The following is a 22376-nucleotide window of genomic DNA, read 5'->3' as shown; positions in this document are numbered from 1 at the left end:
CACACACATATGCACATACGCACGCAGACTAGTCTCCATGCAAACAACTTGGCCATGCCGGGCGGTTAGGTGGGAGGATGTAAGAGAGAGGGCTACACCCTTGTGCGAAGCTTTGTTGTGTGACACATAGACAGCCCACCCTAACATTCCCACCCCTATATTTGGCCTTGAATACAATTGCAGGTTAGAGAGTGACAAATCGGACCGGGGCAGGCAGGCGGGCAGACTCGGCTGAGGACAAGGGCAAAATTACATGAGTGGAAGGGGGAGCCGCTGTGGTGTAAAGGCTGTTTTGGCGCAATACTGAAGATAAGAAAATTATGAGTGAGAAGGTTCTGGATTAAAAACCTTGGTGCTTCCTGTGTCCATATAATTATGAATAGGTCTGAACGGCAGAGAGAATTAATCTTTATTGATTTTTTTTAGCAATTAACATTAACCGGGTCACTATCCACCCAGTGCATCCTGGGAAACAGATTGCTTTAATTCTCAGAAAGTGAAATAAGTCCCAAAAAACAACTATTCTGATAAAAGTGTGTGACAGAAATGAACATTTTAATTATTTTATTTATTTGTTTTCTCACCATTTATACTCAATAATCTTTGTGGTTTTAATAGAAATCTACCTGATTCATATTTTTATTAAGTGAAGTAGAAGTTTCCTGAAATTATCCTCAGTTATCTCCAATATTAAGTATTACTTTGTTACAGTAAGATCTGCATCTGTGGTAACCCAGTTAGAATATTTCCCCCAAAATGTTGGTGTTTAAATTCAACAAATCCAATGTGACCGATTTGATTCGTTGTCTTAATTAAAAATTTTGGATCTGAAATTGAAATTGCATGACTGAATACATGTCATCGTATTGGTTTAAAACCTACTTATAAGATCCAAATCCACCATTCTTAAAGCTGAACACAAAATTTCACGACATGTTATTGAGATGACATTTTTGCAGCACAGCCACACCTAAAGAGACTTAAAATGAAGAAATCTACTCCAAAAATATAAAATACTTTGGTCTATTTTAAAAGCAGGCAAACGCACAAAGCAACAATAATTAAACTCTGTGTACAAAATTAGAAATGACAAACCCATATAAACCAGAGATTTCTGTCAGTGGAGTCCACATGTTTTTCTATGGATTCTGTTTTTTTCTTTAATTTTCTACTCTAGTGTTTCACGTTTTATCCATGTGTGTACATACAAGTATGAGTGTGTGTGTGTGTGTGTGTGTGTGTGTGTGTGTGTTTGTGTGTTATGGTAATTATACAGTAGTGGCCCGGTGGTGGGACAGTAAATCAACTGTAGAATGACTTGGATTGGTCTGCTTTGCCGGCAGCACTCCTCACCCTAACCGGTCATCAGGGAGGGATACACTCTCAGAATAAGTACTGTGTGTGTGTGTGTGTGTGTGTGTGTGTGTGTGTGTGTGTGTGTGTGTGTGTCTATGCTTGTGTGTGTGCTTTTGTGTGTGTTTACTCGGCTGCTGACATGCATGTGTCTCTATACACCTTTGCACATATTGAATGTGATGATTGTTTTTGTCCACATGTACGCACATGTTGCATGTACGAGTGCACGTGTGCGTATACGTGCACATGCAGCATGGGCGTGTCAGTGCACGAGTGTATTTGTACGTGCACAAAATGCTGGTGGTGTGTCAGCAGAGTTGCTCACCCAAACAGGTCATGAAAAAAGGATTCTTGACTGCTGCCTTTGCACCGCAGCGGCCACTCGGCCTGCAGCCACACGGTTAGCTGCTATTAAAAACACTCTCCGCAAACCCAGAGTGAAAGAAATATTTCAGTGCGTCACTCACAATCTAAAAGTATTTTCTCAAATTTTATGAGGTGCCCCTGCTACTAAACTGTAATCAGCTACAGCAAATCTGTCTCTTGTAATCTTAAAGGGTGTGTTGGTTCTGTTTTCCACTGTCCAGGTTTTCAGATGAATGTGTCCAGTGATGGAAGAGGTTAAGTGAAACGTTCAATACCACAGTATAGAACTTCTCTGCAACACGTAAAGGTCCTCCTTTCATTATTGAAGTAGTTATATCATTAAATGCACATCAAAACTTCTTATGATACAGCAAAATAAAGTTTCTATACTCAAATATACATTATTGTTTAATTATCAATGTATTTTTCTAGTGTATCTGGTGAAACTAAACTGAACTATTTTAAACACAGTTTGGTTCTTTATTTATAACAACGTACCTTAAATAATTGAACTGCAGTGTCAATTTCCAGGTATAAATTCCTGAACAACCTGGATACTACTAAAGTAGCATAATTGTGTTAAATGTATTTTATTGAGTTCTGCATGGTTGAGAACTTGGCCTGACATAAACATGATGACTGTGTTTGTATGTACATGTGTGTGCGTGTGTGTGTGTGTGTGTGTTTGTTTATGTGTGTGTAATCGTGATGATGATGAAGTGGCTGCTTCTGCCAACACATAGAACGTGACTGACTAGATGAGTCACGCACACACAAACAAACACACACACACATTCAAACACCTACACACACAGACACCTACAAGTACATGTACCCCGAAATTGTACTTAAGTACAGTATTTATGTAAACATACTTTGTCACATGTCACCTCTGTGTGCACGTGTGTGTGTGTGTGTGTGTGTGTGTGTGTGTGCAGGTGTGTGTGTGTGTGTGCAGGTGTGTGTGTGTGTGTTCGCTACTGTACGGGGGAGGTTCACTGCAGCCACTTACATGAACTTAAAATCGATGTAGTCTTGATCACGTCTCGTAGCTGCAGCAACAGTGCAGCCCCCAACCACCCCTCACCATGACTACCATATGCACACACACACATACACACACACACACACATAAACACACACACACACACACACACACACACACACACACACACACACACACACACACACACTTACGTCTCTTCAGGTTCATTAACAGGGTTCTGAAATTGGAGTCACACCCCACAGGTTCAGACTTAGATAATAGGAGCCTCGTGTCTGATCTAGAGAACATAGGGTTCAATACTATATAATTAAATAAGTAATACCTGAAAAAAATAGATAATTGAAGATGTTCTTATAAAATGTAATTTTATTACATTTGTTTACTAAAACAGGTTTCATAAGAGGTTATTTTAGTGCCTCTGCCCATGGGTTTTGGTTTAGTCCATTTCCATCAGTTTGTTAGTTGGTGGAAGTTTTTCACCAGTTTCCCAGCTAATAATTCATGGATCAAGAAGGAAAAATGTATCAGTCATCCCTGAGTGATAGTATTTTGGTGCAGCCTGGTTGAACCTAAGAGACTGTTGGGCCTTGGTGGAGGTAAGTGATCTACTGAGTGACATTTCAGTTTCATATGTGGATTTTCTCCTTAAAACCCTTTTCTTATGTTTTTATTGTGTCTTTGACATTGTTGTTGCTCCTGCTCACAAGAGCTAACAGTGTTATTGGGAGAAAAGCCGAGAATGAAAAACAATTGTTGTGAATAATTATTATGAAAACTATTGAGAGAATAAGATTTGCTTCTCATAATAGTTACATTTGAATAATCTTTTTTTACATACACAACATGTGATTATTCATATTATAATGTTTACTTTACAAATCGAGTCTCAAAAATTTAGTTTTTATTTTATCGTGGTTAATTCTTCTGTGTTTTCATCAAAGCACTACAGAGTGATGGTCTTCAGCTCGAACCATTCTCAGTTATAATCTATCATAACCACTGAAACAAAACAGAAATCAGTGCAAAGAAGTAAAAGGCAATCCATTTAAAACACAACATGTGCTTGAATTAAGTCGCCTTTAGTAGCGTGTTGTTTTTTCTTTGCACTGACGCAGACCCATTTTTGAAATAACTCAGACTTAACCTGCAAGTGAAAACCATAGCAACTCTGTGCTTTAAGAACGCATGTGCACGTGATCCCTCTGATGACAATGCTTCATCTCTAAGGTTTACTTTCTAAAGTTCAGCCCACACAAGAAGGTTGTGTTATAAAAGAGTTGATACTTGCTCTGACAAAGAAAGGGTCAGGACAAATGAAAAACACTTGTCGAACGATAATTTGATATTCAATGCTTTGGCTGTTAATTGGTTAATCGCTAATTAACTTCTTTCTATTAATTCGAGGCATTATAAGCTATTTATCTGTCGAATATAGAAAACTAAGAGAGATGCTGGTCAAATGAACACAAATGCAGAAGTAATTCTACTCTCTCAATATTTATTCATATACTTGTTTCTTCCTTCTCTTTATTAAAACTGAACCATTTTGATTTCATTATTAGCTGCAAAACAAATCCCACTCACTTGTCCAAATTGCAAAAGTGTGCAAATTAAATATAAATATATATATATATAAAACTGAATGCATTAGTGTGAATCATAGCCATGAAACATGCAGCACAAACACACACACATGCACACATGCACATCTACGCGCGCACACACAGAGAGGAAAGTGAGGAGTTTTAATTAAAAAAGGTCCAGAGGAGCCCACAGTCTCCCAGCCGTGTGTGGGATGTAGTTTGGCTCGGCCTATAACCAGACACACTCTTTTCATTTCCCCCCTCCCAGACAAGACACAAACAGGCAAAACACACACAATCACACAGACATACAGTATATAAACACACTCACACACACACCCTCACACAATCACAGATGTTATGTTGGATAATTTTAACACCCTGCTCTGACCTGAAGATACCTAATGCGTGCTCTGCGCAGTTCAGACAAGGTTAGTTAGTTAACACCCGTAGTCGGAGTCCTCCTTTTTTAGCAGACACAAAAACACACAGACACACACACACACTTCTGAATGTGAATGTAGCCACATCATGCAAAGAAATATGCATGGGAAAGCAAGTTATCATAATGCGATAAAGAAGGCTTGCGTGAAAAAGCAACATTTTATCAACACAGAAACATAGCAGACAGTATTCATGTCACAAAACAGAGGCAAACAGTACTGTGGTCATAATTTATTTCTGACTCATTTTGACAATGAGAACATTGTGAGAAATCATAAAAGTTTGGTTTAAATGAAATTATCAAATAACATTGCACACTTTTCCAATAAGGGACGTCAAATACACATTTAAACTAAGCCTTTGTAAGAAGGGCCTGTTAACACAATTCCACACGAGTTTCCTTTTGTCTCCAAACGCCTCAAATTATTCCAACACTTACTCCAGACGGCATAACACCACTACATGACCCATAAACGAGAAAGACGAGTTTGAACTGCCAGAGCATTGACACGACAGGGGAGGGGGTGGTCGGTATAATAAAAATACCCTGAGGACTGACGTAAAACAAACAGGAAATGTGTCACGAACATTCAGGCTTAAAAAGTTGGTTTAAGGGTTTTATACAAATATATTACATAAAAATGGGCAGTGTCTGTTTTTTAAAAAGTGCTTACATGAGAATACAGACGTTTTTTGAATGGTTGATTCTTTAACTCTTCGTGACACTACACATAATGCAGGGTTTGGTACCAAATTGCAATTCTATTAAAAGAAAATACATATTTTGCTCATTATTACTTGATTTTGAAGGGATTTAGAATATTGTATTGTATTTTTTTATTGTATTTTATGTTTGTATGTCTAATGTGGGCATGATGTGGGCCGGGTGTAAACTGAACATATCATTTTAAATTTTAAACATTTTAATTTCTGTGTTCTTCATTTGAATGGGACAATGTACATTAATCAACATGTATGCAACTGTTAATGCACCAGAGCTGAAAGGGTAATTTCCACCTGCAGTCCCTTTGCCAGATGTTGATAAGCATCCTTTACTTTATTTGCAAGACAAAACAAACTCACAAGCAAAGAGGTGATGATCTTTGTAACAAATAGAAAGATGGGAAAAGATGCCTGCAGTCTTTTCTCACCACTTTAGTGTGTTTGGCAGCTGCGGCTTCAACCTGAGACAATATATGTTCACGTTTTCGATACCTAAAGTAAAACCCTTTATAAATAAATCAATTAATCACATTATATTTGTTTAGGCTATATTCGTAAATCCCAGTTTGCCTTGAAGGACTTAACAAGTAACCTCAGAGAGTGGTAAGTGAGGGATCCCCGACACCAGCGTAATACATCCTGTGTGCAACAAAATGACAATTTTTACAAAATTCAGGAGAAAAGACAGCGTCTTAAATAAATGTAGCTGTGTATCAATGTTAAATCTGTTTATACAAAAGAACATGTCTGACAGAGATGAAGGGAGCAGCCATGACAATTGTAATGTAGCAGACGTGTACATGCTTAGATTAGATTATTATTATAGGTTCTCAGAGGCGATGCAGGAATAGAAAGTGTTCAGCGACGCATTAAAGTTTCATCTATTTTGAGTCAAAGGAGTTTGGGGCCCCACCAAACCACAACCCCTCCTCCGCCAGTCTCCACGACATGAGGCCAGACGTGCAGATAACTTTTCTTGAGAGAATATTCCACATCCTGCTATCGTGTGATTGTTGAATGTCAGAAGTCTCCTCCTCCCGTCCTTGCCCCAGCCACCCGTCCCGCCACCCTCCTGCACCTGATATCATTATCACCCCCCGAAACCCCAACTCCTCCATCCCTACCTGTCACCCTCCCTCCAGCCCCCGCTGCTCGTCACCTCTCCCTCTGGTACCTGACACATGTCTCACCTCCCCATCTTTCCCTCGGCCTCCCTCACCCTCTAAAGCCGTCCGCCACCCTGTCTCTCTGCATATCTGTCCCCTCATTTTCTCAGCTTTGCCACCTCTACCTATCACTGTCCCCCCCCCCCCCCCCCCCCCCCCCTCCTCTCTGCGTCCCTCTCTACTTTCTGACACTCTATGTGTCTCTGGTGAACTTCCTTCTGTGTTCCATCTGCCCCTTTCCCACCTCTCCCACTCCCTTCCAGCAGACCCACCTACTCAACGGGTGTTCGCCATACATGCAGGCGGACACACACACGGCCCGGAGCTGTCAACGCACGTCCTCGGACGGTCGGGGCTCTGCCGAAGTCCAACAGCACGGGGAGCGTCGGGCTGCCAGGGATGGGAGAGGAGAGGAGGGGGTGAGGGAAGAAAGGCCCCTCTCATCCTGAAGAGGGAGGCTGAAGGACAAAGTAGAGAGAAGACAACTCTGATCTGTTTTTCATCTCTGCGTTTTTAGAAAAGAATCATCTAGCAGCTGGAATAATTCTTATGTTTGCGTTCACTCTTCTAAGCACCTACATAAAACACCCCCTCCTTTGAGCACGGACCTGTACAAATGTTAATTTATTTGATCATTCAATTGTTTTGATGAGATAAATGGATAGATAGATAGATAGATAGATAGATAGATAGATAGATAGATAGATAGATAGATAGATAGATAGATAGATAGATAGGTAGGTAGGTAGGTAGGTAGGTAGGTAGGTACGTAGGTAGATAGATAGATGGATAAGTTAAGTAATGGTACTGTCAGCAATAGCATTGTCCACTAGGGTATCGTATGAAATTAGTTTTATTATTATCTACATTAATATTGATCTATGAAGTCGTAGAAATACATTAGATAACAAATCAGATACATTATTACATATTTATATATATTGTTACAATGTCTGTATTTGGTTTTGTGATGTGTTTGTGTCTCCTGTAGGATTCTAATACTTTTATTCATGAGTTTATTAATCATAAATTGTAAGGAGTCCTTCAGTGTCTAGAAAGGCAAAGTGAAATAAGAGGGACAAATCGATGCAGATGTTTGTTCTCAAAGGTAACTGTTCATAAAGTCTCCCCTCGTCTTTTTCTTATTATATTGTTTTGGTATATATGTAGCCTCTGGTTAAAGAAATTGCCACTTTGATTTTGTGATCATAATTTGTTTTACACGGATATAATTACAAGGCTTCAAACAACATATAGTTAGTCAGGGCTGAGTGAGAATTCCTTCCATCCCAACCTGTATTTTGGTTATTGTTTCCTAGGAGGTTAAGTCTATGGGGGGGATTTTAAATTAACATGTATTTATGTTTCTTGTTTATTTTTTGCCACAGAGTGGCCATGTGTTTCAGAGAAGCACTTACTTCTGCTTCACTGGCAGTAGGTAACAGTAGATCTCTGGTTTAAAGCACATTACAATGGCACTTCGGACAACACCACATTCCTATGATCTGTCTACTGCCCCCACCTGCTGGTTAGAAAGCTATCATGTTTTTGTTACTCAACAAATTGAACCCTGGCCAATATCTCTGTGTGTGTGTGTGTGTGTGTGTGTGTGTGTGTGTGTGTGTGTGTGTGTGTGTGTGTGTGTGTGTTAGATATGTTCAGTCACTTCCACCCACTTAGTTTCCCTCTAACTGCTGCACAGTGATCTTTCTCCCACACCTCATCTCCTGCACCCGTTCAACCTGACAGTGAAAGAGCAGAACTGCAGCAGACTGCTGCATCAGGGCCACTGGCCTTAATGAACTTCACATACCGACAAGCACCAGTAATCAACTGCCCTGTCAGAAAACCTGCACCTACGGGAAAAACAGTTTGCCGTGCCTGTGTTGTTTATATCACACCGTTGCTCTCACAAGCCGCAGGAGGGAGAGTCTGTGACCTTAAGAGCTGTGGGGCCTGTACTGTCTAATTCCATGTTTATGGTTTTGCCTTTTATAACGCACGCAGATGGAGCAGCCCAGGCCACAAGCACACGGAAATATCATCATGCGCCCTCTCCACTTCTAATTGGTGCCTTGGTACCATCTCTCTGGTGAGGATACAGCTTTGTGCAGGGCAAACTGCGGAATAACGCCAACTTCTGCCTTCGCTTCTCTTCTTCTCGCGCCACAGAATTTACTGTGAGACCATGTAACCAGTGTAGAAACTGATATAAACAGTCAAGTTCACCTGAACATAAAGGGACAAAATAAAGATGCATGTTTATTCATAAATTGAAAGAAATGTGAGTGAGCTCATAGAGCTTTTAGATTTATGTGACAACGCTTTCTCCACTACTTCAACATCTTTCTGACTTTTTTGCGTCTTTGATATAAATAATTCCACAATAATCAGACACATACAGGGGGAAGAAAGAAGTTTAAAACAATAATGTGACTTATTTCTTTGTGAACAACTTCTCAAGGATTGCGTGCCATGCAACAAAAGATGACATTTTTAGAACATTGAAATTACATGGCAGTTCAACATTATGGTTTCCTTGGCAACAGTGCAACTGACTTTGAATCTCACCAACTTTCACCACTCAGCTTCACACAAGCTTTAAATCTGCTGTTTTACAGACTCGTTCATTCAAACAAGATTTATGAATTCAGTACAGCACACGTTTTCTGTCCTCTTCTCCACAAACAGGATGGCAACATCACATCAGCTGTTTAACTTTTTCCAGTCATGATTATTATTATTATTATTATAATCATTATTATGACTATAGGTGAACACATGCGTGTGAGAGGAGGCGATATGAACCAAGCATCTGCACAGGGACAATGCACAGCACTATGGGAGGAACACGGATGACTGGATGGCTTGCGGTGCTGCGGGTGAAGTGAAGGGGACAACAAAGTAATTATGGGACAACTAAGGATAGACACAGAGCTGAGGTGAGGGAGTGAGAAGGAAAAGGAAGGACCGAAAGGAAGGAGACATATCAGGGGTGGGGGGCGGGGGGGGGGCAGCCTTGGACCTGCTGGAGTCTCCATCACTGCATGGGAGTTAATTAGCCTCTGACTGCGGTGGCAAATATGCTTTACACCCATCTGGAGCAGGGGAGGGGACTTTCCACTCAACTGTCTGTTTGGCTGTCCCTGCAGGGCACTGACCTATCCACTCATCTTTTAATCTAGATTTGACTCCATCTGTCTTTTGTGTCTTGTTCTGTCTCTCTCCTCTGTTTCTGATAATAGACAATCGAAAGCTCTGTCTTTTGTTCATGAGTCAATCAATCAATGAATCAATCAGGTTTATTTGTATAGCCCTTTTAATTCAAATAAAGTAATGCAAAGGGCTTCACAGAATAAAAGCAATACAATCCATACCCCTACCACCCTTCCACGTACGGAGCAAAGCAATATAGTATAAACAGGAACTGAGGAGACACTGTCATAAATCTCATAGATTAGAAATGAGGAAACACCAAAGGCAGGTAAATAAAGAAAGATGATCATGATACCATTACCATAAAAAAATGTTTGTAAGAGATGTGAAAGGGACAAAGATAAAATAATAGAATGCTAAAAGAGGAATTAGTAAGACAGGAAATATAAATGTGGTATCAGAGAAAAACATTTCAGAGAAAGTAAATATGTGATTAAACAACTGAATAAATAACAAAAATAGAATAAAAGTATAAATTTGTTACAAAAAAGAAATGTGTAAATTGTAAAATTAGATAGACAAATGAATTAAATAAATTAAAAGCCTGACTATACGTTTTCTTCCACTGCACTTCGTTCATTGTCCACAGGGGGGCATGATTACATTGAAAAGCATCAGGTTTCAGCTGTGATCTGCAGACACTTTTGTTTGGTTGTCAAGGTGAGTCTTATATTTATAGAGAGAGGATGACAAACTATTCAAACACATTTTACATGTTGAACTCGATTCAAGCATCATCACCAATAAAACCATATCACACAAACACACACACACACACACACACACGCACACACGCACACACGCACACACGCACACACACACACACACACACACACAGATATTTAATTATAACCCCACAGTGGTGATGAAAATATTCCAGGAAATTCTACTGATGGCTCCAGCTGCATGGATGAAAAAGTCAAAATATGAACATTTGATTACCAGCACCGTTATATCTGATAAAGTTTCAAAAATCATCAGGTTTAAAAGCATTTTAACATATCATTTGGTATGAACTAATGTGTCTGGGCAATCATCAGTGGTAGAAGAGATCACATATTTCACTTTAAACGCAACCAACACCTCAGTGTAGAAATAGTCAAAATAAAGTCCTAGCTCTAATTGTCAATTCGTTATATGCTACAAGGTAATTCAGGTATATCTTTATTTATTGACCCATTGATCATATATTAGTTAGCTAAGTGTAAAGGAGCAGAAAATGTAACTTCCCTGAGTAAAGTACAGATATGTGCACCTCCTCGACCTACGTGCAGTATAATGTACTCAGGTTATTGTTAATGTTACTTTACTCCACTTGGCATTTTATAGCAAAGATGCGCGTGAGGAATTTGCATTTGTGTTTTGTTTATTACCTGGTGCTGTATCAAAACTGTTAACTGCCAATAGATAAGGAAACAATAATAGATCACTACTTTGAATATAAACTAGCACTGAGGGAAAGCATTGGAAGGGTAATGCATTCCCTGTTGTATGATCAGGTGATGGTACCTTTTTGATATTATAATAATGTCACGTCATTATGATGCCATCATGGCGTCCTTTATACCAGATGATTATAAGTGAGTGATTAATATAAATACACTGTAGATTCATTTCTCTGAGGTCATAGCAAGGGTTAATGTGTTACTACAGAAAGGTCTAAATATGGTGAAGGTTGTGTCTATGGGAGGTTTATATATCTCAGAAAGTGTATTTTTTTAACTATGTATGACTTCTGACCTCATCATTACCTCTTCGTGACACCACTTATTACATGATTGGAAATAATTTTTCTGATCAGCACAAGCTTTTCTCCCCCTCTCGCCCTATTATTTACTGAGGAATCTTGACAAATGAGTTTTAACCAGTAACTTTTGTCGACCTTGACTTATAACCTTTGACTGACCAGATCCAAAAGTTACTCATCAGGAGACACCCTCCAAATATCCCATTGAGTTTGGAGAAAATCCATCTGTGCGTTCTTCTATATAAAGCATGTTAAGTTATTATTTGCCTGACCTGTCCAAGGGCCCATCCAGCTCCCAGATACTACGTTTCCCACAATGCTCCACTTCCCGAGCGCACGTGTCATCGCTGCCAGCGAAACCCGAGTGAACGTCACATTCCTGCATTCCCTCCTCTTCAGTCCGGGACGTCGCAGGAGTCTCACTCCAACTAATCCTGTCTCCCACCTCCGTTCTCACCCAACACACCCATGACACGGCGGGTTTGATCCCAGGAGGTGAACCCGGGTTCCCCAGGAGTCTCCAGCCCACGTCGGGTAAGGGTTTATCTCAGTTTATTAAGCCGGTTGAAGGTGTGTGTGTTTCGGCTGGAGTGCTATACCCGTGGTAACCACAAACCACTTTAATTTGAGAGAATACCCCGGCTTTGGTGTGAGCTGGGGCCGTTAGCGAGCTGCTCTCAGCCTCGTCTTCTACCAGGAGGCACAGCCGCTGCTGTTAGCACCGCTGGAAGTGGCTAGCGTTAGCTTGGAAGTGTCCTGTTGTTGTTTACAGTTGGACTTAGGAGCTAGCTAAGAGCTTAGCCGGCTGGTTAGCCGCAAAGCTTGCGTCACCATTGTTACCGGCGATACGCAGCCAGGGCACACGCACGCACACACACTGAGCAGGGCGTGGAGGCGCCTCCAGATGTGGCTTTGTCACTTTGACAGGACGTTGCGGTGCAGACGTGGTGGTTAGCATTAGCATAGGCGACCTGTGAGGATACAACACTTGGCTAACGGACACAGCATTAGCATCCCAGAAAGCATGGGCGTGGTTATGGAAGTGCTACATACATGACTATGAATCCACCCAGCTCCCTATTGCCAGTAGACCAGGTTCTGATGGAATCGTTATGGTGATTCCATGGTATCAGCCCTGCGCTTAGCCTGGTTTCAGTCCTCTTGCAGAACAGCAAAGTGCAGGAGGAGCCGCTCAACATGTTGGTCAGGGTGGCCTGAGATTGCTGCTGCAGATCTGCAGCCTGCATCAGCTGTTGACCCTCACAACAAAGACCGGATCCCAGCTGCGGCCAGTGAGCACAGAGAGAAAGCACGTGAAGCCATGATGTGCCTCCAGCTCGTATCTATAGTACGATCTGCAGCCTCAACTGAAGCCCACACAATCAATTAGTTTGCTTAATGTTTGCTGCATTCGAACAAGATGGGTCCAACCTGAACCACGTGGACTGTGTGCAGGGAGGATAGGGTTGTGTAATGTTATGTTGTCTAATCAGCCAGAAGAGTTTCTGTTGATATCAGTGAACACATAACCTCAGTTTGCTCATAACATTCCTGAGATGCCTACACTTCACAGAATGATTGGATCAGAGTGACTTTACAGAGGTAAAGGAATGTTTGCGTGCCACCGCAAGTCACATAACAGAGACTCTCCAGACTCGTGGGAGATTGGATTTATTTGTCACACTTTGACGCTGAAAAGCAAGACTAGATTTCTCTTCAACAAAAAGCATTTTCAGCCGAGAACATAGGTTATTGAATGAATGGTCACATTTATCTAATCCTGCTGATAGGATCATGTGTTAGATCCTGGTCCCAGTTGCAGTTATATGCAGATACATTACTCCACTAAGTTGTAAATCAGGTTCTGCCAGTGTCTGGTCCTGGACAAGTGCTCAATGTAAAGAGACATTTGGCTTGGTGCCCAGTCTGAGAAAAGTCATATGTTATGCTAAGATTAATTTAAATACATTACCTGTAAAATTGTTGTCAGCAGTTAGAATGTGATTATATTCACTATGAGTTTACATGGACGTAGACATACTTGGCCAAAGTTAATATGGAGTACATAAGAAACCACTGAAGATGTTTCCATCTGCTGACAGAGGTCAATAGCCATCAACTGACTAAGAATGGAGAAACCTAGGAAAGGTTTACAGCTCTGAGACTGGACCATCACCTAAGTGAGAGGAGTAAACACACAAAGTCTGGATGATGTAGCAGAAAACAATATCCCAATCACAAGGTTTACATTTTTCAATGCTTGTTATTATCATGTTACATGTCCAATCATTATTCTTTTTAAGTTTTAGGGGTTTTTGCTCCTGAGTGAAAGTAGAAGAAATCTGAAAAACAGTGGTTTTAAATTCTTCTTCAGGGAAAGACAAAAGCTTATTCAGAGGTAGATCATTAAATAGCATGTTTCATTATACATCTCACTGTTGTGTAGTACATAAGCATTAGACTGACATATAATTGAACTTTTTTGTTGTGATAATTATTGTTTGTCCACTCAGCTCTACAAACATGTTGCATGTTGTCAAAGTGTCATGAGATGTTGTTATAATCTTGGAACTGATCAATAAGAGCATAGGAGAATATTGAGCACTAAACTATGATGATCTTGCCAAAGTAGAGGAAAGTGAGATATCACTGGTGTTTCAAATTTGGCCTGAAATGCAGCTTTTGTTAGACCATCCGTGTGATCTCCAATCCCGGCCCATATGAGCACTGCAGTGATGTGATTGATGACCGAGGCTGCGAACTCTGCCCTCACAGGTCACACATTGACAGCAAATGAAAGAAAGTTTGCAGAGTCCCACCACCAACAAGTACTGACACCTGGAGTAGCAGTAGCTAACTCCTACCTCTGTGCCTCATGTTCAAGCGAACGCTAAAAGACAGGGTGGTGTTCTAGTGTCGTGGCGTTCCCCCATTTGTACACATACAGTGTAGTGAAGAATGCAGAGGAGGAGGGAAGACAGCTGCATGTTATGGAGGGTGTAGCCTGCAGAAAACTGGAACGCCCTTAGACGGCCTGCGTAGCCTAATTTCGGTGGGAACTGCTGCTCATTAAGTTGCCTGTAGTGTATGGATGAATGAGTGGGAAACGAGAGAAGGGGGTGCAGGGCATTGTACGGCTCATGAGTGAGGAAAGCATACAGCAGCTTTTTGAGATCTAAGATATCATCTTATTTAAACGCTGAGTATTTAAGGGTTAATAATGTAAAACCATGAAAACCATGAATTTCTTAGAAACAAGCAACTATGGGCTTTCTGTGGTTGACCTCTTTGTTCTCAGTGTTACTTGATTTGTCATCATCCCATTTGTTCAGCTCCAACGAATAATGGCCTCTGCTTGGGTTCAGACTAACCTTTTGTTGTCTCTCTTCACTTTTGTTGCCATTCAGCTTTGAGGCCTCAGAAATTCTCCATACATGTTGTGAAAGCACAATTGTGTGTGTGTGTGTGTGTGTTCAGAATGGCACAGTACTGCACATGCCCAATCCTCTCCCATTAGGTCACTTCAGGGCCATAGGTGGACAATTGGGTTATTGTTTTAGGTGTACACACACACCCTCCGACCCCCTCTGTGTGGCATGTGCATGCTGTCTTCCTCCAGATTTAGGTCATTCTGCTCTGTGTATGAGTAAACAGATACAATATTATATATACAATACATGATTGAGTTTAGTTTAAACACATTTTTTATCTGACACTGGCCCGTCTCTCTAAATATTAGCACTGGCCATTAAATAACCAACATTGGTCAACCACTATAATAGATTAAAGCACAAAGAGGTACAAGGTATGTGTAAGGAGCCACTCTAATTTGAATAACTTTTTTGTTTTATTATTTGTTTACAGTGAAGTTAAAGGTATCATGGTCCTGATGCTGTGCTCAGGACTAGACATGTAAATAGACAAGCTGTGCATTGGCAGTCACACACTAGTTGAAAGTTTATACTTTTGACACATGAAACACACAATCAATAGGTTTTCTCGCAACAGCACAAACTACTGATTTCCATGCATCTATATGTGCATGTAATGTGAATTATGCAAATGTATATGATACAAATTAAAATAAAAAAGTCAAAACATTTTCCTGTTTTGCAAATTATCACATTTGTGTAGAAAATTCAAGATGATTGGTTCCTCATATTTAGTATCAACAATGTCAAATCAACAGTGTCCAATGAAACTGCTCTCAGATCCAGACTATGCTTATTTATATTTAAACCCAAGTGTGAATTTGCTAAGACATCCAGTCTGTAGTAGACCAGATTAGACGTATTAGCAGCTCTCGCTGCATGGGACGACTTAGACTCCCACTGAGGAGACTGGGTCTCATGGTCAGCTATGTTTGGGCTGTAAGGATCATGGATCTTTGGTTATGTAACCAAATCAAAGAGTTAAATCGCTGATGGCTCAGGGTTTGTTTTCATACATTACACAGTATGTTTTGTTGCTTTAGCAAACCATGACACCAGGAGCCTTAATGATTTGGGAGGAGACACTGTTACTGTGGTGTTATAGTGTCTTTGTACCCGAAGTGATGATTGTTTACTTGGTTATTGTGCTTAATGTTGCAGAAACTACTTTTATTTGTTGTAAATCTTGAGTGTAAGACATTATACTTTAATTGTTCAAGAGTCCAAGCAAAGCATGGGATTTCTCTATAACTCTCTTCATCGACAATCTTCAACACTCCTCATTCAGTAAAATATGTTAATTCACCTATTTAATGCTGCTGGCCATGCTCTTGATATAGTTTCTCCAATTGTCTAAGACACAGGATATTGCACAATATTATATTATCATGATTTCCCCTTTTTACCGCTCTTTGGTGATGTATCCTGTGATAATGTGTGATAATAAGTTTGATTTAGACTCTGCCTCTTAAACAAAGAACCGTCTAACTGTCCAGTGCCACGCTGTGTCTGTCTGGCCAGTTTAGTATCTGTCTGGCTGGTGCTGGGCCTCGGGCGCAGTCGCTGCTACATCAGTGGAGCTCAGGCCAGGACAGTGTGGCAGGCAGCTCTTTGTTGGAACAGCTAAGGAAGGGAGTGCAGAAGGGTGGAGACAGGAAGTAGCAAGGTGGAGGGGGGGTGCTCAGGATATATGGGAAGAGGAATTTAAAGATGTTTGAAAGGGGAAAGATATTGGGACAGAAAGAGAGGGGGTCTCGCATTGTAATGATCCATGGGTTTACAGGCTGCCTACAACCAACAGACAGTACACACGGAGATTTTGACAGTGTGAGGATTACTGCAACATGACATTAACCTCCTTGCAATCACCGTACCGCAGATGGGACGGTGATTGCAAGGAGGTGTGTGTTTTTTATCGATCAGCGTCAAACATTTTATTTAAAGAACTGCGTCGTACAGCTAGGTACTAATGCAACATATCATTAGAACGCTAAGATTCTGATTCCACTGATGTAAACCATTTCAAAATCCGATCACCAGAGCCGGTACAATCAATGTCTCAGTTCAGCGTCAGTCAGACTGGAAATTAGAAAAAAGTTGACGTCACTTACCTGAGAATCACCATATTAATCCACAGATCGATAAATTTCCAACAAAAGCGGTGTTGGTACATTGCCAAAGGTCCAGACGATCCAATCCAGTAACATAATCAGTCCAAAACACACTATTACATCAAAGAATAGTCATGGTCAGCTGTTGCATAATGTCAGCGCACCGTCAGCGTCAGTGTTTCGTCCCCGTCGCTACTGCTACATGTTGCTAAAATATATGAAAGATATTTATTTGTATAAATTTTAAACCATATGACCGGTTTTGTCTCCTTTATATAAAAGTATGATTTTGAGTGTAAAATGTGCCTTTTTAGCCTGGTTGGTTACTATGGTTACAAAGGGTCCTTTGGAGTCTCCAAATGTTCTTTGTGGAAAACGCCTAGACATGGCCTTAGGAAAAAATCTGTCAAATATTCATTTTCTGTGGTATTGTTATCAAATTTAGACTTGGGCTAGTCAAGGCTTCATGCTAGGGTCCCATTGTGTTTTCCAGCTCATAAGTCTCAGCTAGAGTCATCAGTAGGCATCTGTTTACCAAAAATATTAAGGCGAAAATAAAAACCTTCTACTTCACTGTGTGCCAACTGCTATTACTCAATGCCAGTAGTACTTAGAGTGATTCTGACTGTTGGGGGGGGGAAGTTCAGAATGTTACCTTTCAAAAGAGACCAAGAACAGCTTTCAATTTAATTTGGGTGTCCTCAAACAGGCGTTTTAGGCGAATTTCACCCGCCTCTTTGTATCTTTGTGTCTAACTGACTCTCTCCTTCTTTCTTCACTCCATAATTAGATTAAGGGAAACTGCAGCCTATAGTTAATTAATCAAAACAAACTTAATCTGTACATAATCTGATTAATAGTTAAAAAATGTACTGGCTGCAGTTATTTTCCGTGTGTCTAATCCTAAAGCGTTAAATCAATTTGACAAAAAAAAAGTACAATAAATGGTTTTATTAGCCAAGATTTCCTGTATTCTCTACCCTTTTCTTTAATGGTCTGTTTTCCAACTGTTTTCAGTGCATTCTACATATCTGCAACATCTGATTCGAGCTGGGGACCTTTATTTCATGTTATAGCCCTTCTCTCGCTGATGTTTGCTGTCTGCCTCTTAACACGATAACATTGTCAGTCTCTACATCGACGCAGCAGGGCCAGAGATGTCATCGTTCTTATTCTATATGATTTACTTCCCTGTCAAAATCTATCACCACATCTCCCACAATGCAACATTCAAGGTTTTGTTGAGTTTGTAGTGGCTAAGGCTCGAGGAGAGATGAGCTGTGGGCTGCATAGATCTGATAAGCTTGGTTCTGCTTAACTCCACACCCCCAGATTTTGTTACTTGACCCAGCGGACACTGACTCACATCAGGGCTTCATACAACATGAACACACTTTGATGTGTAAACTGCACTAATGGAGAAACAAATCAACAGATTAATTGATGATTAAGATCATCTGAGTTGCAGCCGTTGCTCGTTATCTCTTATTGCGTGTCCCAGAACCTGGGAATTCATAAGCACTAAGTTCACACATGCAGTTTTTAAAAATGCTTTTCCCTCATCATTTGCATCAATATCTTGTAAAGTGAGAGCCCGAGTCATTGCATCATCTTAAGACGAGGCTTGTGCTTGTTAAATTTGAGAAGCCCTGTGATGCTATTTGTGCTCCTGACCTTGCAGAGTCAGTTTCTCTGTTTAGACAAAGCTCAGAGGGGCAGACAGCCTGCTGTTCATACTTGTTTGTATTTCCCCTTGTGTGCTTAAGACAGTAGCTCTTTCTTTGAGCCACATGAATCTCTCACTCGAGTCTCCTCCCATCAGCCCATGCATGACGTTAATCACATGAGCATGAGTCTCACATGGCCGAATTGGTGCCACCCTGGAACATCAAACTGATGTTATGTTCGAAAGGCAAATCTATTTCTCTTTCACCTGAAGAACATTGATTTTATTGATACTAAGCTGAAAGCTAAAGCCTCAGACAGCACATATCAGAACATCTTACAATAGATGTCTGCAGGTTTGGAGTATTTAGAAACACAAAAGCACAGAGGGGACTTATTGTCATTGATACAGCAGGCCCATTGTATGATAATGCATAAACAGTATTTACTTTGGATACTGACATCCATGGCATGTGGGGTGAATGCAGCGTATTCACACCCCTGGTGATTTCTGACTCCTGCACAATACGCATGTGTAAAGTGCCAATAAAAAGCAAGTGGTAGATACCAAGGAAAAAAGACAGAACCAGATGAGAGGTGTTCTAATGGACGGGTCAATAGCTGTTGGCAGTTTCCCCTCAGGCAGTAATTCTATACCACATGTCAAGGACAACAGGAGGACATCCACTGCCAGTGTGCTTCAATTAACCTAGTGTCACAAATTCCGGCTACTATTACTGAAGCTTCTCCATTCATTTGAACAGGCTTAATTCACTTCAGCACTTTTATTATTAATTGACCGATATGAAAATGAAAATATTTTCATTGCTGTGTCCTCATCCTTTACGTAAACAAGAGAGGAAAATATATTTTAACCTCCCTGTTCACTGAGAAGCTACAAAGACATGGGGCGGCTCTGGCTCAGGAGGTCCTATCTTCCCCCATTCTGTGTCTTGAAGAGTCATTGGGCAAGATACTGAATCGTCTGAGCTGGCATTGTGAGATTGATGTGTGATAAAGTGCTGCATGTAATGTAAACCACTTTGAGTGGTAAACAAGACTAGAAATGTGCTGTATAAATGAGCATTAACCGTACAGATGAATAAAAATGTGTATTACATTGTATGGGACTGGTAACTTACATTCCAGTCAAATCCGATGTGACGCTGAACAGTAATACAGTGCATGTTGTCCGACTGAAAATGGATGCTTGGCTGAATGAGGTTTCCACATGTTCATTTGTTTGCTAAGTGTACACTGTCGTGTCAGTAGGCTGTCAGTGCAGAGTCTGTGTTGGCTGAGGACTAACAGAGCGGCATGCCTTGGACGACTGGGCAACATACGTCTTATTTGAGCTGAGTTTACGGGCTTTCGTGTTGCAACATGAATGGTCCTGATTTAGGGTGGCACATGATCTCGCCAGAGCTGGGACAGGAAATTGACACACATACAAAAAAACGGATTACCCTGACAATTCAAATGCAAGTAGTAACAACAGTGGGTACAATAATAATTTGGGAGAAAAATTTAATAAATTAGAACTTGCATACAAAAATGTATTTGGTACAAGCAAGCAAATGCAATAGGTCATGTGGGGAAAGTATTACTGTTAACTTGCTGTTTATTTCCCAACTTCTAACAGGCACTTTTAGAAAGTTTGAGTGCTGAATGCTCCTGCAGCCTGCTAGCTGCAAATCATGTATAGATGGATTATACTATTGACCAGGCAGATTAGGAGATATTGACCGTGCTGCATAGTACGAAGGGATTAAGCATTGGTCCTGAATGAACATAAAGGAAAGCAGCAGGACCGCCATAAGTAAAGAGCATGAGACTGGTACAGGTTACAGTCCCTTGCACAGCAGGGGTGCTGTCTCGTTGCCGACCCTGAGGTCTGATCTTCCCCTGCAGCATTCTCCTCTCAGTAAAATAGTTGTGAACGTGGATGTTTCTTTTTCTGGCCCTCAGAAATGAATATACTATTGATATTCTTGGTTAATTTGTGTTTAAATGGTTTGTTCTGGTTACTTTCTTCACCTTGTTGTTAATAGTTTAATGTGATACACAGTTTAGCTTGTCAGATCAGACTTGATTAAAAAACAATTAATAAAACGTAAACCTAAGAGAGTCATTGACATTGCATTAGCGCTGAAGTAACAACTAACAGATGCTTTAGATCTTATGTCGCTGACTTGTTGGCTAAAAATGCACAGGGCTCCCCAGCGAGTCCCCAGGGCTCAGCAGGTACAATTCTCCAGGGCCATAAATCCTCTTTGCATGGCTGGCGATCAAGCCATGATGTAAAGGAGCTTAGTAGCAACAGACAGACAGGCAGGAAGCTGCTTGCCAGTCGGCCAGGGGTCAGGTGATCAATGCTGACATCACAAAGAGAGAGTGATGGCAGGAGAAGAGGTGGAAAAACCAAGACAGACATGGACATGGGGAGTGTGTGAATGGAGACACCAGAGGGAGTTAGACAAATTAGAAGACATGAGTCACAGGATTTTTCATAAGATGAGTCTGATATAAAATAGGTTAAAACTAAACCTGGCGTCTTCTGTAGATCCGCACCACTAGATTCCTCCAGTTGGATCGTTTAGAAGTAGCCAGTCCAGAGATGGATGTTTATTGACAGTAGTGAGGTCATATGACAGGGACTTCTTTACAGGGAAATTTGAGAGAAAAACTGATATTATTGCTGTTACTTAGGGCTGCAGCTAACATTTATTACATTCACCAAGAATGTTTGGTTTGTTTTCTTCTGCGTTTTATTGCTTGTTATTTCAAATGATAATGCAAAAACTAATGGATGAATTTCCAAGAAGCCTGGTGGAAAGGTGCGGTATGTGTCAGGGAAGAACCGACTTAATCTTGGTGTGGATCCAGATCTAGCAATCCAGATCTTTTTTCACTTTCTTTTACATTGCACGATAGAACTTTTTTTGACATTTGACACTGGTTTCCTAGGGAATAATTCATTGTTGATCTTGACAAACAAAATCTTCCATATTTACTAAACTGATATAGCAGTGTGTGTAATTTGGTGCATCTTGATTGAGTTGAAGGGCACTTTTGGGCCTTGGGGGAAGTTAGCAGTCTATTGATTGTCAGTCTAGTTTTCATTATGGATTAATATTTCCTATGCTACGAAAAGCAAGAAAAAATTCCTCTTAAAAAAATTCGCCCCGTTATTGAGCTCCTCATTTGTCATGCTGAATTCTTTTTTACCTCACTCACCCTCTCTGCATCTTTCTTTTCCACTCTCCACAGGTCACTTTCCTCCACCCCCCTTCCCCCTCCCCCTTCCTCCACCAATCGCAGCGCCAGTTGCCATGGAGAACTCCTCTGTGGCGTCTGCGTCGTCTGAAGCCGGTAGCACACGCTCACAGGAGATCGAGGAGCTGGAGCGCTTCATCGACAGCTATGTGCTTGAGTACCAAGTACAGGGGCTGCTGGGAGACAAGGCAGATGGAGACTTGGATTTGGACAATGGTGGCAAGGTGCCACAGGTCAGAGCCATGTTACTTAAATATATAACATGCTTTCATCCTTCCAATATCTG

At 40.8% G+C, this 22376-nt stretch overlaps 1 protein-coding gene across 2 annotated transcripts in view; it reads left to right on the top strand.

Annotated features, from left to right (window-relative positions):
* The first annotated feature begins 11983 nt into the window (after positions 1-11983).
* Positions 11984-22376, top strand: part of ctif (CBP80/20-dependent translation initiation factor) — a 46642-nt gene continuing 36249 nt past the window's right edge. For both annotated transcript variants that reach the window (XM_053411260.1, XM_053411259.1), the window contains exons 1-2: positions 11984-12141; positions 22085-22323. In XM_053411260.1, the coding sequence (XP_053267235.1) occupies positions 22147-22323 (177 nt within the window). In that variant the 5' untranslated portion in view covers positions 11984-12141; positions 22085-22146. The remainder of the gene's footprint in view (positions 12142-22084; positions 22324-22376) is intronic.

This window comes from Pleuronectes platessa, chromosome 19 (assembly GCF_947347685.1).
Source record: "Pleuronectes platessa chromosome 19, fPlePla1.1, whole genome shotgun sequence".
Classification (NCBI taxonomy): domain Eukaryota; kingdom Metazoa; phylum Chordata; class Actinopteri; order Pleuronectiformes; family Pleuronectidae; genus Pleuronectes; species Pleuronectes platessa.
The sequence above is the reverse complement of the archived record's forward strand: the minus strand, read 5'-3'. Positions and strand labels throughout refer to the sequence as shown.